The sequence below is a fragment of the Oryzias latipes genome, chromosome 24 (genome assembly GCF_002234675.1).
Source record: "Oryzias latipes chromosome 24, ASM223467v1".
NCBI lineage: Eukaryota > Metazoa > Chordata > Actinopteri > Beloniformes > Adrianichthyidae > Oryzias > Oryzias latipes.
In genome coordinates this window covers 17,668,927-17,690,797 of record NC_019882.2, presented here as the reverse complement: position 1 = coordinate 17,690,797, position 21,871 = coordinate 17,668,927, and the positions used below count along the sequence as shown (strand labels likewise).

Sequence of the window (21,871 nt, the reverse complement as noted above, 5' to 3'; positions counted from 1 at the left end):
GCGACTTTAAGAAGCGTAATGTTGCGCAGCGCCACCTTCTGTACAGGGGTATTTCTGTTTTACACTAAGCGCCATCTAATGTCAGGGAATGAAATTGCATGTTCACTCGGCTCATCGTCAGCGAAAATCGCCTGGGTGTGAACACAAAAAACGTGTTGAAAAACGCTGGCAAATAACGTGCGCCGATTTTCGTCCCGGTGTGTACGGGCCTTTAGGCTGTCGATGGCGTTGGGCACCGACTACCTCACCAAGATGGCGATGTGCTCCGCCACCACTGGCCAAGCTGTCCAAGTCGGCGTGTCGCCTCCATCGACATAACTCATTGGACTCCACTTCCCCCAAGATGGCGGTGCGCTCCTCCCACAAGGAAATACGTCATCGCCGTTACAGCAGGTTGCTAGCAGCGTTAGCTTGTGATCAGAAGACGGCGGTGTTTCGTTATGACGACTGTGAGTTTTTTCGGATAGAAAGGACGCCGCGTGGTTGGTGCTCGAACTTTCAGCAGTTTCCAAAGTGCCGTAAAGACAACGTGGCTGTGATGATCGGAGCTGCAGTGAAGGGGACGGCGGTGTTTGTGTGAGTTCCCGCGGAAGATCGGAGCAGCTGCAGGAACCTAACCATGTCTTCACTTCAGTCTCTGAGAGAACTGATCAGGGAGCGACTTGCTGCTGCTGCCGAAGAAATCTTCCGACTCTGTGAAGGAACCATCGTCCAGTACGAGGAGGAGATCCGTCAGCGCAGACTGCTGGATGTCATCTGGAAACCACAGCTTTGCCTTCAGCTGCACGATATAGGTATGGAGAAAAGAAAGAAACGCGGAAATCCAGAAGTTCTCCTTCATTTCCAAAAACCATTTGGAAATAGAAGCTGTAATTGTAGGAAAAGTTGATTGTTTCTTTAGCTTCTTTTCATTCCGTCAGAATCTGATGGGATGTGTTTGAATCCAGAGTGATTAGGGTTCACTTTGTAGCATTCCAGCCGCACTTGATTCAGACGATGGACTCAATGAAGTAACTGATGGACTATGATGGGGTATTCCAACCCATTTATTTACTCCACAGTCATAGTCACACCGTAAGAGCTGAAGAAAAGCATAAAAACAAACTTACAATAATTCCTTTTTGATAAACAACCATTCTTTACCTCAGCTAGTTGCGTTAGATTGTTGGATAACTTCAAACAGAAACATATTTTGTTATTTTACACAAAACAAATGGAAAATAATCACAAAATGTGTACAGTAAACATAACCAAAAATCATACCTGTTCGCCTTCCAGCTAGATGCCAAAAACAAATTACAGCTTTACACAGTTATCCGTCCGTCTTTTTTGTCTGTTTCCTTTGTTGCCGTAGCATCAGCTGTTAACCGTTTTTTTGTTTCTGTTAAACTGACACGCTTCACAGAAAAAGCGGAAGTAAGTGGAACCTTCACAATAAAAGTCTTCAAAACAAAATACACTTTACAAACATTGACACCTTTTTGTCATTTTCTTTTACATCTTCAACATACTTCCTCTGAAATTAAGGGCATCTTGAATCAAAGGAAATGTTAAACAATAATAAGAAAACAATTAAAATGGGTCTTTTACACTCTTTCCTTTGGAATCTTGGTCAGAGATGTGAAGCAGATGCAGAGCAGCTGCTGGAGCCTGCAGAATGACCACAAGCCTCAATTGTCTTTGGTCCGGAGACAAAAGTTGGTGACCACATGATAGAGCTTCCTAAAATAAACACAGAAATAAATAAAATAGCTTAATAGAGCCAAAATAAAGCTAGTTATTACTATTTTACGCTCTTAATTAGGGCTGCACGATATGAGGAAAACTTGCGATATGCGATAATAGTGATCAATATTGCGATGACGATTTAACTTGCGATAAATGAACAAATAGCAAAAACAACAAAAACATTTCCATTTCACTGCAAGTTTAATTTAAATAAGAGTCAAAATACCTTAAATTATTCTCCAAATGACCCACATCTAATTAGGAGGGCAACATCTAACATAAAAGCTCCATCCGATTTGTCAACAATGTGAAGGGCTCCATCTGATTGGTCAAATTGATGATGGGATTTATTCAGTTCATTGAATAGTTCAAGTTGCCATAAGATTGTTTTAGCACATTTAAGGTTTACCATTTATTGCGATTTTTACGCCGAATTTTGCGATATGGATATTGCACAGCTTGAAATCGCGATAACGATAAATTGGCGATTTATTGTGGAGGCCTACACTTAATGATCACCTGTGTTTTGCAAATAGAAAACGGGGAAAACTTGGTAAACACTGGTATCAAGTTGTTTTTTTTCTTTTTAGATACTACACCTTCTGTGCTCAAAACACCACCAGTTTGTCACAGAACATTATTCAAATAATTCTACAATTTGTAATATTTTTTAAATCGTTCAATTCATGTTATTACGTGTTTTATGTCTGCCGAGTGCAGCTTATTATTATTATTTTTTTTTTAACTTGTCCTGTCCAACAGCTGGGCAGACAGATGAGAGTGCAGCTGATTATTCTGTATTAAGGGGTGGAGCCTGTGGGCGCTCCTTGCCCCACTCATTAATATCATTTTTTATAATTTGACGTGTGGGATTCAGGTCTGCAATGATGAATGCTGCACATTTCATCAAGTTCCCTCAATGTTTAGGGCAGCGGCCAAAAGGATGAACTCAATTCTGCATAATATTTATCGTATTTCTTTATAAAAAAGCAATAAATAGCATTGTTTTGACAAGCTGGTATAGTATGCTATATGTTATAATCAAGCAATGAAAAAGTGAGGTTACTTTACAAAAAATCCTTTATTCAATCACATTTTCCAGAACAAAATATGAACTTTTTAAAGCTATTTATGACTTATATTAGTAAACATTTTCAGTCACATTCCCTCCAAATTACATTCTGAGTTTCAAATACTGCTGGCAAGAGGTTTTTAGCATTCTAAGGACATCCCAATGTTGTCTTTGTGCTCCAAACATTAAGCAAGAAACATCATATTATAAGTCTTTGAACATCACTGAAGTGTGGCTTTGAGAAAAAGGCTTTCCAAAGAAAGTGTCCCAGTCCACTGCTAGTTGGTGCCTTTGCATGCCTACAGGTTAACCCCCCAATTTGGTGTTTTAAAGTTCTGTTTTCTTGTTCAGTGAGTGAAATCTAGTCTCTGCTGGGCTTTAACCAGTGCATCAAAGTCAGGTCCAATGTGAGGCGCAGCTGACAGATGATCATCAGTGAGAGAGCTCCTATACATGGATTTTGTAAACTTCATCATTGAGCATGTTTGTTCACATATGTAGGTGGAGCCAAAGAGAACCAACATCTTCTGAGCATGTCTCCTCATATTTGGAAAGTTCTCCCTCTTAAGAGAAGAGTAGAAATCCACCAGAGATCCTGACTGAAGTGCTCTGCCAGTACTGCAGGTCAATGAGCTCCAGCTGAACATCACGGGGTGGATGATCCACACTGCAGGCAAACGGAGAGGATATCATGTGCATTTCATCCTTAATTGTTCTGAGATCTTCAAATCACCTTGAAAACTCTCCATTCAATGGATGAGTACCTGATCAGCTGATGGAGTGACTTCTTTCATTGAGTCATCAATGTTTGCATCGTCTGCAGCAAACAGATTGTTTGTCTCTATGTGATCAGCTGATGTCACCAAAATATGTCATCTTTCTAACTGGCACACCAGCGGGTATCTAGGAATACGAGTCGATTTCAAGGGATCAGCCAATGTGTGTTTAGATCCCACCCACTTTCACTGATTGACAGACAGGCTCGTTTGGACGAAAAAGCTCATCATCAAATAAGTCATTCTGAAAAACAGCAATGTGATATAAAAACAAAGCTACTTTGGAAAATATTGATTTTTAAGTCTGAGTTTCTGGAAAAAGCCATTGAATTATAATAATATTCAACATGATTAAAAATGAATACTTTAAATGCTGTTTTTCATGATCTTTTTATATATTTATGAGGGATTTATTGGTTGATTGTGTGATTGCACAAGGTGATATTAATTTTTTTAATGATGAACAATTTGGGGCTCCATACAAACTTGCATTCAATGCCCCGCATTAATAAAGAACATTCAGGCTATGAAAATAGAACCTCTGTTATAGAACGCACTCATCACTTTTTGGTGGACATTTTCATGGAACATCGAGTATTCACTCAGACTGTGCTATAAAGATTGACATTTTTTATTTCTCCCTTTAAAACCAATTTTTGTTTAATTTAAAATAAAAAAATTTCACATAACTTCTCATAGAAACAAAGAAAAACCTTAATGGATAAAACTATGAATTTATACATTAAAAAATGACACAAAAGTAGGTTTTTTAACCTGTTGAAATGTAAGAAAATAAAAAAAGGACATTAGATTTGAGGATTTGATTTTTCAATAATGTCTTTTCTCATTAAATTTTGATTCCTTATTGCCTTTTCCTTTAAACAAAGTGTTATTTACTGCATCCTTATTTGACACTTGTGGATGTTTCAGACAGAGGACATGCTGTTCTTAAAAAAAATAATTTATTTTGTTTGTGTCCTTACAGACCTACCCCAACATTTTCTGAATAACCAGGAGATAACAATCCACACTTCACACTCTTGTGAGAAGCAGGACGAACCAGAACCGCAACAGGACAAGCAAGAGGAACAGAACTCTCCTGAAGTAAAAGTGGAGCAAGGAGAACTCTGCATCAGTCAGGATGAAGACCAGCTTGATCTGAAACAGGAGGAACCAGAACCACAACAGGACAAGCAAAAGGAACAGAACTCGACTCAAATTAAAGAGGAGCAAGAAGAACCCTGCATCAGTCAGGATGAAGAGCAGCTTGATCTGACACAGAAGGCTGATACCTTGATAGAGATTCCTACTTATGAGGAAGATGAGAACAGTGAAGCAGATCTAAACAGTCAGCAGAACTTTAATGTAACTGATAGTCAGGATGAAGAAGGGAGCCAACATGTGTCAGATAGTCAGTGTGACTCTAATATTAGAGAAAACTACAAGACAACTTTGGTTAAGAAACGTCTGCAAAGTCCAAAAGAAAAAAAAAAGTCTGGTAAAAGAAAAAGAATTGCACATCTTTCAGTCCACAGAGGAATGGAGTCTAATGAAAGACCATATGTTTGTAAAGAATGTAGTAAAAGCTTTAATCAAAAGTATGTTCTCAAAAGACACATGACAATTCACACAGGAGAAAAGCCTTTTACTTGTAAAGAATGTGATAGAAGCTTTAATCGGAAGTGTAATCTCCAAAAACACCAACAAATTCATACAAAAGAAAAGCCTTTTTCCTGTAAAGAATGTGGTAAAAGTTTTAAACTGAAGTCTGGTCTCAAAAAACACCAGATAATTCATACAGGAGAAAAGCCTTTTTCTTGTAAACAATGTGGTAGAAGCTTTACTGTGAAGCCTAGTCTCAAAACACACCTGAGAATTCATACAGGAGAAAAGCCTTTTTCTTGTAAAGACTGTGGTAGAAGCTTTAATCATAGGTCTAGTCTAAAAAAACACATGAGAATTCATACAGGAGAAAAGCCTTTTTCTTGCGAAGTATGTCAGAAAAGTTTTAAGCAATCGTATCATTTAAAAACACACATCAAAAGAATTCATGCTGGAGATAAGCCGTTCTCTATAAAAGAATGTCAGTAGTTTTACAATAAAACAGTCTAAACAGACACATGATAAACTCACACAGGAGAGAAGTATTTTTTTTGTAAGGTCTCAATAAGTATTGTTTCAAATGTACAGAGGTTTTTTTTTGTGAAAAACAGAAGTAGGTTAAGTCAATTACTTAGTTTTTTTTAAACAATAAAAGTGATTTTCAGCTGTTTCTGAAGCCCTCAGTGGTGTAGTGGTTATCACTGTCATCTCAGTAAAAATTTCAAGGTTCGAATCCCAGCTGGATTCTTTCTTTTTGGAGGTAGCTTCTTTTCTCCTTGTACTTGTAGGTTAAGACCCACTAGACAGTGCTCTGAACCTTTTTTCTTCAATGATTTGTGATCTTCACTGGTGCCAATGGATTACATGAAATCTTTCCACCTTTATCCACCTTTATCTTGGTAGGGAGAACACGTCAATGTAAGGGTGGGGTCATCTAAGATAGCACAAAGGACGCTGAACAGGTGAGTTGATTAGATTGAACTGCCCACGGGGAGGTGTAACCAGGTAAATGCACTGCTCGAGTTGCTTGCCTGAAATACTCCCAAGGTCGTTCATGTCTGATAACTACGTGTTATTTTTAAGTTGACTGAACTCAAAAAAATAATTTATCTTAACTGAAGCAAGTAATTAAGTTAGTTCCGTGTATAAAGTTTGTCTTTCCAACATCCATACGTGGTCTTATCCCCCTTTCACGGTGGAAAAGTATTATCTGAGCATCTTCATCCACTAATTCATCTTTAAATGGACACGCCATGCTGCTTCACCTCTCTGTAAACAAACTAACCTTCAACTAAACCTGCTCCAGACCAGGTTATGTTTACAGCATGAGCTGCTATGGCAACTAAGCATACCCTGAAACATACCTCTGTTTTTGGAACCTAAAGCTGAAGTTATTCGCTTCCTTACTGTGGTAACTCACATAACCTGCATTTTTGGAATACTCCCCAGGTGATTCATGATCTGAAAAGCCTCTGGAAACAACATGACCTAAGAAAACCACATGATCTCTGGCAAAATGACACTTTCTAGAGTTCAGCTTCAACCCCGCATACCTAATTCTTGGTAACTGAGCAGTTGTCTGTCGTCTTCCTCAGCCACTTCTACATGCCAGTAACCAATAGAAAAATCCAGCGTGCTGAACCACATGGAACCAGACAAGGCATCCAGGCTGCCATCCACGTTTGCAGCAGGTGCAAGTCTTTGATTGTGACGGGATTCAAGCGACAGTAATCTCTGCAAAAATGCCATGAATGGATTGTAGAATCTTTGGCTAACACATCTGCTTGAACTGCTTTCATAGTGCCGAACAGCCGGCATCATTCTGAGCCACGCAGCATCGAAACAGACTCTGATGACGAAAGTGAACCTGGCTTGTTCACCTCAGATTCAGTCCGGCTGTGCTGAAGTCGGTGTCTTCGCTAGCCAGCGCGTGTGAAAGGAGGAGGAAGGGAGACGCTCAGCGCAAGTCTGTGTGTGAGCATTTAGCTTCAGTTAGGGAGAACAGTTAAAAAAAAAAAAAAGAGTTTCCTCTAAAAGAACGGAGACTGGTTCTTTTATTAACTGTAGGAAAATCTGTTCGTCTTGCAGTTTTCCTAAACGTGTTCAAGCATCGAGGAAAGATAACCAGGATTCAGAAAAGTACAGATTAACAAAGTTTTATTCCCTGACAGAGTTTTCTAAAACAAAGTTTAACAGATATCTGTAAAACCCCAGAGTCTGCAATGCACACAGCTTATGTGTGACTCACTTTCAAACAGTTTTAGAATAGGAGAGACAAAGAATGCTTCTCAAAGAAAGATTTTTATCCTGTGCTCGCCGGAGTCTTCCCCCCGGGCCCGTAGAACCATCGACAGCTGGACTGCCCACTTCCTTCGGTCCATATTTGGAGTCCGACCACATTGTTGGTCCCTCTTCACAGGTAAAATTCTTTCCCATCTGTCCATGACAAATCTGCTGTGGACAGCCGAACCCCGTAGCAATTTCTGGAGCAAAAGTTAGCTTTTCCTGCGCATGGGAATGTTTGCACGTCCTGCTCCCATGGATTGAGTGTCAGGAAAGGTCAAAGCAGTGAACTTTTTGTACTAAGTCACGAGTAAATGGCAAAACCGTGTAAGCATGTACCCTAACACTTCAATGTAATAAAAATTAAAACAGCAAGCATATACTTCTTCATAACCCACTCTGGAGGCTCTGAACGGGGTGTTAACGTGCCTGCGCCTTAACACCCGGTTCGCCTTTTGTCTTTTGTCAAAGGCTGAAAAATCCCCCGTAACTGAGACCGCGCCCAATGACCCAGTGCACCTTATGGTTGGGTAAATACGGTAAGCTTAAAGTTAAAGTCCCAAATATCTCCACATTTGTGTTCTCGCTCTGACTGGGTTTGAATGTTTGCTGTCCTGCATTAACCCGAAAGGGTAAAAATAAAAAGAAGAAGAAAATTAGGGGACTTTTTTTATCGTGATCGTTCAGCTCCATCGGCCCTGCAATAGACTGTCCAGGGTGTACCCACCTTCAACCAACCGTAGCTGGGAGAGGGACTATGGGGTGATTTGGTTCAGACGGTTCAGACAGGCACCAAATTGTGCCGCGCCATTAAAACTGCCTTCACAAAAAAAATCCAGCAACTCAGGGAGAAGGTTCATGTTTCCTTTATGGTGGAAAACAGTGATGCATGAGGAATGTTAGATTATATTATATTAGATAAGATAAACTTTATTCATCCCACAATGGGGCAATTCTCTTATCTTCAGCAGCACAAAAAACATTCAGAAATACAAACAGCAAAAAAGTGGCATTCACAGAGGAATAAAGTGACCTTGAATTAAGGTTGAATAAAAATAGTCAAATCATTCACATTTCTTTTAAATAAATATAAAAACAATCTGCTTTTGCTCTTCAGGGTTCTAAAAAACCTTTCATGGCCGTCAGAACGTCCTTCCTGTAGCTGCGTTCCAGACCCAGCATGAACTCCAGGTGGTCGCTCATCCTGAAACCTTCAATCGGATTCTCCTGCAAGATGGAAAAAAGAACGTAACCAATAAGTTTTTGTTTGCCGACCCTTAAGGTTATTTTTTCTTTCTAGCGCAGAAAGAAACAGTTGTTTATCTTTGCATAATTTCAATGTTAAAGAGAAAATTCTGAAAAAAGTGTTCACATTGAAATGTATCTGCCTGATGAATTCAACTTGAAGTACATTATGTGTTCAGAGTCTTAAAGGTGTGTGTGCTGCGTGTGTCACACTGTATAGTGGGCAAGAACAACTGGAATGTTTCAAAGATGGGGACTAATGTCAATAATAACATGTTTATCCAATTTTCCAAACCTCATGAGTTCCACTGCAACTCTTTTTATAGCCCCCAAAAATAGTCATTTTGGGTCAAGACTCACCAGTTAACCCCTTGAATTTAAATTCAGCTATGAAAAAAAAGCTCTTGTGTTTTTGCTTTCAAGTAGACGCTAAATTAAAATAATTTTGGAGCCAAATTGGTTTAATGCATAATTGCAACAATAGTCATCAGGGTAAAACTAACATGATTTTGGAGTGTGGGAGGAAACACACGTTTGTTCAAGGAGAACATGCAAACTCCACACAGAAAGGACCCATTCTGGATTTGGAGTGAGGAGAGAGTGTTAACCACTACACCACTGATCAGATCAAGGATAGTGTAGTCAAGTGTTGGGTTCAAACAGGTTGCAGGGGGTGCACTTGAGTGTTTCAGTTGTTTGTATTTCACATTTCTTGCAAACCCTCCCCTCAGCCTTGGTGCAGTTGGACTCCAATTTAACAAATCCACCAGCTTTTAAATGTAATTAAGAATCAAATATACATACAAGTGTGTGCTGCTAATCTAAAATCTGTCTGTGATCACTTTTGTAAGAGAGAAGCGTAAACAGAAACTGGGTGGACAAAAAACTTTCAGCTTTTCTTGTGAGGACAGGATTTGTTCAGGTCTTCTCTGTGTTTCAAAGGAAGCTTCTAGCAGCAGTATCTGATGCTACAGCTCATAAGAGGAGCTTCTTTATATAAAGACAAACCTGATGTTTTCTTCACAGAAATGATCAGTGTGGCTCATATTAGTCTTCCTCCCATCACTTCTTAGCAGGATCCCTGGATACTTAAACTCCCCCACTTGGGGCAGGGGATCTCCACCTACCCGGAGAGGGCAAAAACCCTCTTCTTACCTTCAACATTGAGAATTTTTTTGATTTCTGATATATGACTTTATTCCTATTAGGATTTTGGAACTAGCCTGTTTTTAAAGCTGGTTATTTTATTTTGAAATTCCAGCGTGTGGATGTTTTTCACTTTCCGGCGAGGTGGAACTGCAGCTGACCTTCAGGAAGATCTGCAGCTCCTGGGACTGTGTGCGCTGCAGGATGTCCGGCTGCAGGTGTCGGAATATCGCCACGCACAGGTACACCTGGTAGTCGGGGCTGAAGAGCACGCAGGCGCAGAGGTAGAGGCAGATTTCACTCCAGTCCAGGTAGTTCCAGAAGCACTGAGTCAGCCAGTGGAGGCACATCTGTAACAGAAACCGGGTTTCCCCTGAGCTTTTTCAAACTAAAACAAAGTTAAGATCATTCAAAGGACAAAGAATTCTGTATGGAGAAACAACTAACCGGAGCACAGCGGCTTCATAATGAGTTTAACACCAAGTGTGTTTGCTGTTTGGAGATGAAACTGGCTGTGAACTCAAACATTATTTTTTAACAGTTTTTTCCTAGTAGCTACACTGTTTGCAATAAAAGTAAGAAAACCACAGTGAGTATAGGAAAGATTATGAAAGCTTGACTGAACTCTTAAAAAAATGTTTTGGAAATGAGAATTACATCATGTGTAGCTGTAACTGAATGTAGTCTTAGCTCTTAACTTTGATAGTGGGAGTACTTGGTTTAGGAATGACATAAGGTACGGGGGTATGAATTTATACGATTTTTCTTCTTCTCTGCCTTCTGGATTTTTGTTGTTTATATACTTTTGTCTCATTTTGCTGTGCTTCATACGTTTTCACATGTCTGCAATAAATGTTTTTGAACTGAACATACAAGTGATGCTGTGTGGTACAACCAATGTCCCGTGACCTGAACCCCACAGAGTACGTCTGGAACCAGCTGAAGCAGAGACTGGATGATCGTAGCTTCAAGTGACCTGACAGAACTGCAAGTACCACTGGTGGAAGAGTGGAAGACCTCAGAACATCATCATGAGGCTAGTGAGGAGCAGGAGACGTCGTTGTCAAGCTGTCATTGCTGCAAATGGTGGAAAGGCCTGCTACTGATAAAGACAGCCCCTTTGGGTTTATCTCTGTTATTGTCTTTATTTTTGGGGGGAATAAATATCAAACTAATAAAAAAATGGTGTTCCTTCTTGTGCATTATGAGTCATATCAAAGGGAATGTTTATGCATTAAGACTACCACAGGAACTGCCAGTAAGTCACCTGTGAAGGTGTAAATCCAGACATCCTGAAGGCAGAGTGGACCAGAGGCAGTTCAGCCTTCAGCAGCATCTCCACATAGTGGGCTGTACACCAGTAGACCGGAGGGATTCCTGATCCAGCTACCTCTTCAGGTAAATGGACCTGAAAACAAAAACTTCTTTTAGAACAAAATTTGCATTCAAACTGAGATAAATGTAGAGTTCAGGCTGAAACGGAATAAAGAATGAGGTCTCTGTTCACGCTTGTGTTTCATACCTCAGTTTTAGGCACTTCATCGAGCTTTCCTTTGGTTTTGTCCAATTTACTTATGAAATATTAACTTCCAAAAGTATAATTTATGGGTTTTCTAGGACTCCATTTTATACATTTCAGTCAATCCCTACAAGTTAGTTATAGAAAAACTGCCTTTTTGCTTATTTTTACTGTAATTAAACTTCTGTTTTATCCAAAAAACACAGATAAATATCTCAAAGTTCCAGTTGAGTAACTGGAATCTTCAGGCGGGGCTCTAAAAGAGGTTAGCTTGAGATTTTAATTAAAAAATCTTAATTTGAAAAAACGTGAGCAGAAAACAAATCATAACTGCCGTGTGATGAATTGTACGTCCTCCATCTGAAGTCTCTGCATCAATGCCCAGTAGGTTAAATAAAGACCACAATGGATTGTGTTTGAATGATTTATCATTTGAAAACCATGTATTTTCAGAAATTGTCCAATTTTTCATCATCAGAACACAGTGGAATTATTTTTATAAATAGTTTTTGTAAAATCTAAACATTTATTAGGATTTTACTTTAGCAAATGGATGATGTCATACTCAGCATTATAAAAAAATGAGGATGTGACTGAATTGCGTTAAAATCCAGGGAATTCTATAGTCTTTATAGGAGTTAAGGAGTTTGTACAGAAAAGCAAAGACTGCAGTTAAACCAAACTTGCATGCACTACTCACACATGCATGCATTCTTGCAGGCCAGATGAACGCAGACGCCAGCAGGGAGGAGAGGCGGAGCAACAAACCCAAAGAGCGCTCCAAATCTCCGCCCATAAGTAGGAAGACTGTGGATGCCAGCCAGTCATGGCCTGGATAACTCTCCTGCTGAGTAACTGAAGCGCAAAGTTAAAGAACCTGAGGAATCATTGACTGGGCGGGACCAGGTAAGTTTTGTCGCGTCACACTAGTTTTCAGAGTGGCCATTTTTTGTGGCCAGTCTAAGGCACACCTGTGCAATAATCATGTGGTCTAGTCAGGATCTTGATCTGGCACACCTGTGAGGTGGGATGGATTATCTCAGCAAAGGAGAAGTGCTCACTATCACAGATTTATAAAGATTTGTGAACAATATTTTAGATAATTATTTTTTCTTTTGTGCATTTCGGAAATGTTTAAGATCTTTGAGTTCCTGTAATCTTGTGACATTTGAGAGCAAAAACAAGTGTTGCATCTCTATTTTTGTTCAGTTTAAGGATCTACTGCTGCTTTGTTACAAGATGCACTGTTGTTAATAAAAATTTTTTCAGTGCACCTTCAGGTCCAAAAGAAACAGGAAGTGTTTAGTTTTATGTGGCTTAACAAAAACACTGATAATTAAACTCAATTAAGCAAAAGCTCAAAGTGACTGAACACAAGCAGAATATTGATTTTGTTTGTCACATTTTTTTAAATCTGGTAAAGTCTTGGGTGCCAATACTGTTGAACCAAAACAGTTACTGACTACTTTAAAACCCTTGTGCTGTCATAGATGACCCCACCCTTCCATTGACGTGTTCTCCCTACCATGACAAAGGTGGATAAAGTGCGAAAGATTTCATGTAATCCATGGACACCAGTGAAGATCACAAATCATTGAAGAAAAAAGGTCGGGTCTAGATGACCCAACTCCCAATGGTGAAGTGCCTAGGATAGCACAAGGGTTACGAGTATTTAAGAGAATTTCCATCAGCAGTGTCTAAAACGACTTAGTTTCAGCAAAAAAGTAATACTGTCTAACAAGTTCCTCCCAACCCTGATCATAGGAGCGGCAGCAGCAGTTTGTCTGAAGGATACGAAGTCCTGAAGACGCGTTCCTCCGCTGTTTGGAAAGGAAGCTCTTGATCTGCTTCAGCAGCAGAATCAGAGGGTTTCTGGCGTCTCCTCCAAGTACCTTTAGGTAGCTGCCATACCTGCAGGTAAAAGAGGAAACTGACATTCCTCCTGCATAGAAACAGATTCAGAAGATTCCTCCACCTTTAGTCGTTCTTTTACATTTTTACTTCTGAACTCAATCCCTGTGAAATGATCCACCTAGAGTAGGCTTGAAAAACTGCTCCTCTGTGCTTTCTGTTAGACAGCACACTGATTAGAATTAAACAACACAGAAAGACTCAAACTTTTAGAAAACTCCTGAACCCGCTTTGCATACTTAAGGCAGATGTCGACTCCCAGCTGCTCCACAGAGGACAACTCCACATTCTTCACATCTTTTACCGCAGCTGTAAAACAAGCCGATTAAAAGAACGACGTGAGCATGAAACCAAGCAGAGGCATGAAACACAAAACGCTTCCTGTTTATCACTGCTGGTGTGCATCTTTCCGTATCAGGTTTAGAAAAACTCAACCACAAATCTGTTCCTGTTGCTTTATTTGAGAAAGCAAACATAGAGTTTTCACAAACACAAATATTTGGAAAAGCTAAACTTTGATCTGGAAGATTTTAACCCTTTAACATCAGAGCTTTGGTTCTCGTAACATTTTATCGATGACCATTTCTCTTCTACGCAATTAACGGAATTCCAGTGGATCCTGAAGCGGAGAAAAGCAGCCTTGCACTGATATGCAACACTTTACAGTAAAGAAGTGGTCACGTTGCTATGCAACAATATATCAGGAATGAATGCATAGTGGTGCAAAGCCACTTTTCTCCGTGACAGAGAAGCTGATTTATTGATCGCAAGAGTGGTGGGAGAGTTACAGTACGTCAAAGAGCGTGTGTCATTTATTGTAGGGGTCGCTGCCTGTCGCACACACACACGCACACCTATACACACACGCACACACACACTCCTGGATAATTGCCAAACAGACTTACTTTTGAGCTTTGAAACCACAACCATGAATCTTGAATGACTGTCAAACAAGGATCTTCCCTCAAATACTAGCTAAATACTAGGTTTTCCACTAACCCCCTCCCGTTCTCATAAACGTTGTGCCCTGGGAGTCGATTTTACCGTCTGTAATAACTACCATCACTAACACCAAACTTTTGTTTGTTCAAGACAGACACAGCTGAAAAAGTGGAGCAATTTATCTCTAATATTAGTCTACGGCTGTTTCAAGGGCAACAGTGAGAATTATTAAAGAGCCTATATCAGGGGTGGCGAACACGCGGCTCTCAAGTCGCATGCGGCTCTTTGAGTCTCATTATATTTTCTATATACTGTACTTCATTTCATAATTTTTTCCCTCTTCAACCACACTCAAATCCGTCAGAGGGTATTAAAAATAAATAATAAAAAAGTAATTTGGCAGTGTGTGTGTTTGATGCTGCTCCTGACACATACGCGATCGTCTACTGCAGAGACTGACTGCCAGAGATCCCCACTTGTCACCGATGAGGCAGCGAGAGAACCGGAGATGATTGAGCTGAAATGTCTTTGAAAGAAGGTCCTGTTACGTTTTGGAGATCAGAGAAATACCCGTGTGTAAAAGAGCTGCTCTCAAGCTGCTGTCCATGTTCTCCTCAATGTCTGTCTGTGAGTCCCTGTTTATTACCTTGACACACGTGAAATCAAGGCATCGGTCCGTTCTGACCGACACCCACGTAAAGGAGCTGATCATGGGGGTTAGCCCCGCCTTCAGCCCCTAACAAAGAAAGAAGTGCGTTCGCTGCTGACCTCTGTGTTGATCCAAGGAGAAGAGGCACTCTGTGGCAGAGTTGGATAGATGGACCACGACACTCTCCAGAAGGTCAGCCAACACTGCGGAGAAAAACGTACGCATAAAGACACAAAGCTAGCTGCACCCAATGAGCTATATTGCTAGAGGAGACATCACGTAGTTCCTCATGGGAGGAGAGCACCGTCATCTTGGTGAGGTCCAGTCACTGCTGTAGTGCATGATGTGAACACATTTTTGCTAAATGCCAGTTCATTGCGCTGGTTTCAACTACCAAAATCTGAGAAATTATTCCACGAAGGAGGAAGGCTTAACATTTGACAGGTAGGTACTATCATTTTTTCCTTTTAATGCTGCAGGGTTATTATTTATCAACATACTGCATGATGTACGTATAATTTGCTGACTATATATATATATATATATATATATATATATATATATATATATATTATATAAAAGCTACTTAGATGCCTCTAAAGGCTATAGAAAGCATTGTCATGTGGGCACCAACGACCTCACCAAGATGGCGTCACACTTCCCAAGCGGGCGTGTCTCCTCTAGGGATATAACTCATTGGCTGCAGCCAGATGGTGGATTTACAGGAAGTTCAGTATTTAAGGTAAAAAATGAATCCTGAGTATGACTAGCAGCACTGCATTGTGATTGTTTCATCAAATCCCAAAACACAATGTGTGATAATCCAAGAACATGTGAGACTCTTACTTTGAAATTTCTTCTGGTTTGTACTGAATTGTCCAACAATCAGAAGACTCAGAAATGACGCCTCCTATCATTAACACTACATTAATAAGGAAAGGCAGCGGGGTGTTGAGGATTACCGTTCCCAGTGAGGTTGTGGGGTTCAGACGTCATGGCTTTAAGGAACAGATTTTGGCACTTTTTTAACCAGTTCTCATCACTCTCTTTGGAGGAAGTCAGAAAAGCACTCATCTCACAACCTGTACAAAGACATAAAATACCGGTACTTAGTCAAAATTTAAAAATTGAACCAAAGTGGAACATTTGACCGTCATTCTCACTTTGTGAGGTGTGAAGAGTCTCTGGTGGGTCCAAGGTGTAGAAGTGTGGCACAGGGTAGGATAAAACCATGGGCCAAGGGTATGGCTGATCTCCCTTAATCAAGAAAAGACAAGTCTTTCTTAACCTCCTGACTACTAGAGGGGTTTGGATTTGGTAGTGATGTATGGATGGTGACCGTTTTTATTTACAAAAGCGCCAACCGTTAAAGAATTAAGGGGGAGAAAATTAAGGAGAAATTAATAATTGCAGTTTGTGCCGTCGGAATTCTATGCCACCAAGTCTTTCATATATCAGAATAGAGGTGTGAAAGAAAAAACCTGGAGGAAGATTTATGAGATTTCAGACCAAACCTCTCCCAACTGTCGGTGGCAGGCATGCACTGTCAACAGTAGAAATTTACTGCTTTCCAGAGTGAACACTATATGCCAATAGAACCTGCGTGTGGCCCGTTCTCAAACACCCTCACATGCTCAGTGTTAACCTAAAAATCAAGGCTTTGGTGGGAAGCTTTTGGGTCTGTGAGGCCAGAATGCTAATTTGACCACATCAATAGAAACAGTTTTTAAAAATCATCCAATGTTATTTCCTGGATTATCATTCACATTCTGTCTTTTAAAATTGAAGTTTCTCTTCTCAATAAACAAATCGTGACTAGTAAATTTTTGATCCACTGCATATCGTAATCCTGTATTTTTCTTTTTGGATTTTAATTTGAAATCTATTTTCCAAATATCATAAATGGTTGTAGGAAATAATACTCCATTGAAAGTTGAATTTGGAAGAATGATTAAAGTACAGAAAACCCTCTTCCTTTGTGAAATCTTTCTGGACTCTAACAAAAAATATTTAATTTGATCTTTCTTACGCAAAAGTGGACCAAATTTGATTTGGTAAAAGTCCCTCAGCTGGCAACATTCGCTAAACTTATTCATATTTTTTCCTTTTGAAAATGGCTTTCCTAAAATCTTAATGGCTTTAGCATTAATTATTTCCTTTTCTAAACTCCGCTGTCCTGTTCTCAGCCTGCTGTTTCAGCTCACTCCAGTACCAGTGCATCTTTTCTGTTCTGGTTATTCGGCGCTCTTTGTAGAACTTTTCTGTTGTTTTCGGATATTATTCCACTTTGGATGCTGTTCCCTCTTCACCCCAGAGGACAAACCTTAAATATAATTTTATAATCATACCATAAGTCATATCTGTTTTCCCCTCATTAACTCCATATTAGGTTTAAGACGTCCTCAACGTGGGCAGATGGCCGTTTACTTTAGACAGTGGATATCCTCGTTTTTGGTTGTCATTTTTATCACTTCTTCCTGTGTTTGGACCGTGTTAAATAAATGAAAAGCATTGTTTTGGGTTGTCCCCACTAGATCTTTACATCTGCATAAACAACACTTAAATATTTGGTACTAGTCTTCTAATATGCTGAGTAAATAAAGCTGTGGGCTCCAGACACTGGAAATGCTCAGTATATCGTTAAGTGTTCAACAGCTAAAAAAAAGGGACTTGTAGGGGACAGAAAAATGGAAAATCCACACAACACGCCTGCATCTCACCTACTTCATTCTTACTTAAATTTCCTTGCATGTTGAGTACAATAGGTGTTTGCTATGACATGTCGCTCACAGCATGCCTGCAGAAAAACCCGTGCTTGAACATTTTTGCTCTATGGGCAAAAATAAACTGTAGGCTAGAAAACACAAATAGTATAAGAAGGACGACTCCTGAGTTGAATCTTCCACAAGCTTGTTGGCAACACTTAAGACAAATAAACATCTCCAGGTCAGTCCAAATATCTGGATGCACCACTGAAAGCAAACTGACCTCCTGAAGGGATCGAAGAGGGAGTCTCCTTTCAGACGGACCTCCAACCACGCCAACACGAACCAAGACATGATTCCTCTCCACAGACAGACCGTCTACAATAATCTCCCTGAAAAGTCAAGAAAAAAAATCCTTAGATTTGCTAAATCATGTGACACACAGGGGAATGTAGCCCCCTATCATATAAGAGTTTGGAAAGATGAACATAGAATAGAAATCAACAAAAAAAACGTTGAGATTACCTTTGAATAGATTTGAAGTCATATTATGATTTTTTTTAGCAGACAAGGTAAGTCATAAAGGAATTGTTCTATTTTTTAAATCTTTACCTCTTTTTAAGCAATAATCCTTTTTTGCCATCTAGTCATTGGAAAACCTTTAAAAAGAAATTTCCTGATTGCAATATTATCAGGATTTTTTTCCCCAGAATCTCAAAAATGTCCCATCAATGCGGTCCTTATAAATGGAAGTTTGTAAGTCTTACAGGGCACATTCTACTGTATCTATGCCAGGAGAACGTTAGTAGAAATACAAAAATACCAGCCACTTTTAACTGTACGTTAAGCATTAAGGGCCCCTTGGTGGGAGGGTGCGTGTACATCTCTGTGAGCAATCGGGAAATGTCCTTGCAGTGCCCTACCTGCCAATTTTAACTGCATCCTTTATTGCGCACAAGCTTTACCCCTCAACAATATAAACTCCAATACACACACACGTACACAATTATATTACACAAGGAAGGTGGGACCTGTGATCTTCTGTCCCCTACCAACCCATCCCTGGTGGAGGGAATAGTGCCTCAGCAGTGGTGGCTGTGACCCTTGGGTGCAGACTTTCTGGCCTCGGCAGCCCCCTCCACACAGGGAGGGGGATGCCTGAGTCACTGTGGTGCTGGTTTTGGTCCTTGGCCTCCAGTGCTGGGCCTCTCCAAATTTCCAACAGTGGGTGAGCCTGGTCGGCCCATGTTTACCACACTCGTGGGTGAGCCCCACTTCTCTCAGGCGTTCTCCTCCTGGGCGGGGGTGGGCGGCCCCTGCCTTGTGCTCTCCTGGACCTTCCGTGGGGTGGCAGCTGATTGCCCAGAGCATGGGGCGGGTCTCCCTTGGGGGACCCTGGCTCGTGCCTAGGGTTGGGGTGGGGGGATGCTCAGAACTCTCGGATGGTGGTGAACTAATTGTCTGGTGCTGGGTCTTGTCTGGTCCGGGATGGGTGGGTGGGGGGTATATGTGCAGGGCCCCCTGGTGAGGTGGAAGGGTTATTCTTCTGGTTGGGTTGGAAATTGCATTCTCCGTCATCTGGTTTCCCCTGCTCTCTGGCGTTGGGGGCCCCTGTGGCGGTCCTGCTGGCCCTAGTCTAGGTTGCTGACATGACTGCCTGGAGGGTGGATTTGCTGTACTGTGCAGGCATTGGGGGGGCCCTGGCTGCCGCTGCTGCTTCAGTGTGGGTTTGGTGTGGGGGGCGACCAAGCATTCTCCCTCTTTTTACAATCCATCATCCACCTCAGTACAACATTTTTCAAAATTGTTAAGCAATGCAACTTTTTCATTTCAAGTTCTTCACAATCAAGACTCTGTACCCTTCATTAATGTCAGAGTCGGTGATGTTGTCCCTCTGACTCTGCAGCAGCATGGAGCAGATGTTGTACTGGTTTTCCAGCAGCAGGAAGGAGTCCAGACTGCAGCAGAGCACATTAAGTAGTCTGCAGAAAAGCACAAACATAAACAAAGACATTAACATGGAGGGACTGGCAGCCAGAGGAGCTGGAACAACACAGCAGCACGTACAAACAACAACTTAGTTTATAATATTGAAAGCAGGCAGCCATAGACTCCATTTGGAATTTTGCTAAAGCTTTTTTCTCCTGGCCATCTGGGTCCCCTTGTTCCAGCCAAAACAAGATTTCTCTGACTATTGTCATTTTTGTTAGGCGCTGCAGTATGCACTGATTAATGACACCACAATGCATGCATCATTGATGAAGCCACTAGGACGACTGGCTTGACTCAGTTGCCATGACTTAACTTTAAAGTCAACTGGATGAATGAGAACTCCAATCAGAGGTCGGCCGTTCCACTCTGCACCAGAGGGGTTATATGGACAGAAAGGAGGGCCAAGAACTGAAGCATGTGGAATACAAGTTCTGAGGCTGAAAGAACTGGACGATCCCTCTACCGTGAACCTTGGATACTCTTTACCCAAATTAATAGGATTAAACTACTCCAGAAATCTGTTACACATAGACTCAATTCTTACTTTGTGCATATCCCACCAAAGACATGGGACATTTGGCTCTGCTGTGAGTTTTCAGCCCAAACTATGGTTGCCATTTACTGTTGCAAAAAAAACATCTGATGTAATTATTGTCAATTACTTTCAAAATGATGTTTTGATCAGTTTGGATGATTAAGCAAAAGGACTAAAATTTTTGATTATTTGTTTTTTATGACAGAGTTTTAGAGCAAAAGAAATGTAAATTACAAAATTAAAGTGGAAGTGAGCATGCAGAGCAGCAGGTGAACGCCACGCAGAAGCAGAGCAGATCGACTAAACTCAATTGAACAGGTGAGCTGAATGTTTATTGATAACGTTAAAAATGTTTTGGAAGCTCATTTATTTGATTTACAATTTATTAATGTTTTATTTGTTGCAGAATCTCTGCAGCCGTTGATGAAGACATCGGTATCCCTGCAGCCGTCCACTTCAATCCTTTCTTCCTCCATGAAACCAAGATCTCTAAGTCTGTCTGACGTATGCTAATATAACAGACTATTTTCATCTTTGTTGTTTTATGTTGAAACAGGACGTTTCATCTGGAGGAGGGGACGTAAGTAACTGTTTACACGTTGGTGTTCTGCGCATTGACAGGTTCATGACTTAATGAGACAAATGCAATTCTGGGTGTGTGAATGAAAAGGAAATTAAAGTTGCGGTCCTTTCCACCCAAACGTGTCTCTGAGCTTTTTATTTTACAGATGAAACTCCGCTTTACCGACACCAAACCCCAGACAGTCGGCTACACTGACAATAATCTGATTTTGGACCAAAGGGTCCAGAATTCCTTTATTTTTTAAACCTATCTGGAAATAAAGCTTCACAAAATACTCCACATCTTTCATCTTCAAGCTAGGCTCCAATAAACAGACAAAAGTTGGTGTTTTTTCCTCGTTAATCTATGCCTTTTTTTCATAAATTTACGAGATTTTAGGTTGTAAATTTACTACTTAAAATCTCGTTGTTTTTTTTTTTAATGACTTTATTTATCCCACGATGGGGAGACCCACTTATCTGTGGCAGCAAAAACAACATTCAGAAATAACAGCAAAAAAGGACATCAAAAATGACATTCTCATTATAAATAAATACAGCTACGAAGGTGGCATGTGATCCACTGCAAACATGTGATACCATTTTTATTTTTTATCCCAAAAAAAAGAAAGTAAAAAAGAACACACCAATCAAACAACCGAGTGAATGAAAAACGCCCGTGGGACCGTAGTGTGTCACTTTAACATGATGTTGTACAGTCTGAATTGTTTAACAGTTATGCCTTTTTTCTCATAAATTTATGACATATAAGTCATTATTGAAGAAAAAAAAGTTTGTAACTGGCCCTAAAACTCTGTTGTAGTTTTTGCTCAGCTTTTATATAAAGATTTGCACGTTAACTAGATTCAAAAGTTTAAAATTCCAATTTCAGATTGTGAAAGTGTACTGGTATTTTATGGTTTATTTCTTTACCAAATATCTTTGCTGTTTCTTCTTTCACATTGTGTCATCTAACAACAGTCCCACACGATTGAAGTGCAGGATAAACATGAAGCCAGCAGACGTTTGTGCTCAGCGCCAGGAAACATTTAAAAAAATGCAACTTTCAGTGAGTCATACATCTCAGAATAATTATGCTTAGTCCTGGAAATTAAAAACTGAAATAGAAGCTAAACTCTTTTTTGTTTGGTTCCTTCCTCCACTAATCACACGTACTCAGCTTTCACTCTGATCCACAGAAATCC

General features: G+C 40.3%; 2 protein-coding genes and 1 long non-coding RNA gene across 4 annotated transcripts in view; 1 reads left to right on the top strand and 2 right to left on the bottom strand.

Moving 5' to 3' along the window:
• Window positions 1–251: 251 nt before the first annotated feature.
• LOC101157505 (gastrula zinc finger protein XlCGF57.1) lies at window positions 252–7,236 on the top strand. Its single transcript, XM_011491976.3, has 2 exons — window positions 252–794; window positions 4,562–7,236. The coding sequence occupies exons 1-2, from the start codon at window positions 620–622 to the stop codon at window positions 5,665–5,667; spliced, it is 1,281 nt and encodes a 426-aa protein (XP_011490278.1). The 5' UTR covers window positions 252–619; the 3' UTR covers window positions 5,668–7,236.
• Window positions 1,016–1,645, bottom strand: LOC105357221. Its single transcript, XR_911245.3, has 2 exons — window positions 1,264–1,645; window positions 1,016–1,081 (listed from the first exon to the last, which is right to left on the bottom strand). It is a non-coding gene; the product is annotated as an uncharacterized LOC105357221 (long non-coding RNA).
• Window positions 7,237–8,365: 1,129 nt separating the features above from the next.
• Window positions 8,366–21,871, bottom strand: part of tbc1d32 (TBC1 domain family member 32) — a 35,525-nt gene continuing 22,019 nt past the window's right edge. The window contains exons 24-35 of one of the 2 annotated variants that reach the window (XM_011491974.3): window positions 19,438–19,560; window positions 17,862–17,970; window positions 16,037–16,130; window positions 15,836–15,955; window positions 14,993–15,076; window positions 13,522–13,591; window positions 13,365–13,439; window positions 13,167–13,282; window positions 12,072–12,226; window positions 11,120–11,260; window positions 10,014–10,202; window positions 8,366–8,688 (exon numbers count right to left, since the gene is read on the bottom strand). In XM_011491974.3, coding sequence (XP_011490276.1) covers window positions 8,575–8,688; window positions 10,014–10,202; window positions 11,120–11,260; window positions 12,072–12,226; window positions 13,167–13,282; window positions 13,365–13,439; window positions 13,522–13,591; window positions 14,993–15,076; window positions 15,836–15,955; window positions 16,037–16,130; window positions 17,862–17,970; window positions 19,438–19,560 — 1,390 coding nt within the window. In that variant the 3' untranslated portion in view covers window positions 8,366–8,574. The remainder of the gene's footprint in view (window positions 8,689–10,013; window positions 10,203–11,119; window positions 11,261–12,071; window positions 12,227–13,166; window positions 13,283–13,364; window positions 13,440–13,521; window positions 13,592–14,992; window positions 15,077–15,835; window positions 15,956–16,036; window positions 16,131–17,861; window positions 17,971–19,437; window positions 19,561–21,871) is intronic. The other variant, XM_011491975.3, reaches the window with a different exon arrangement.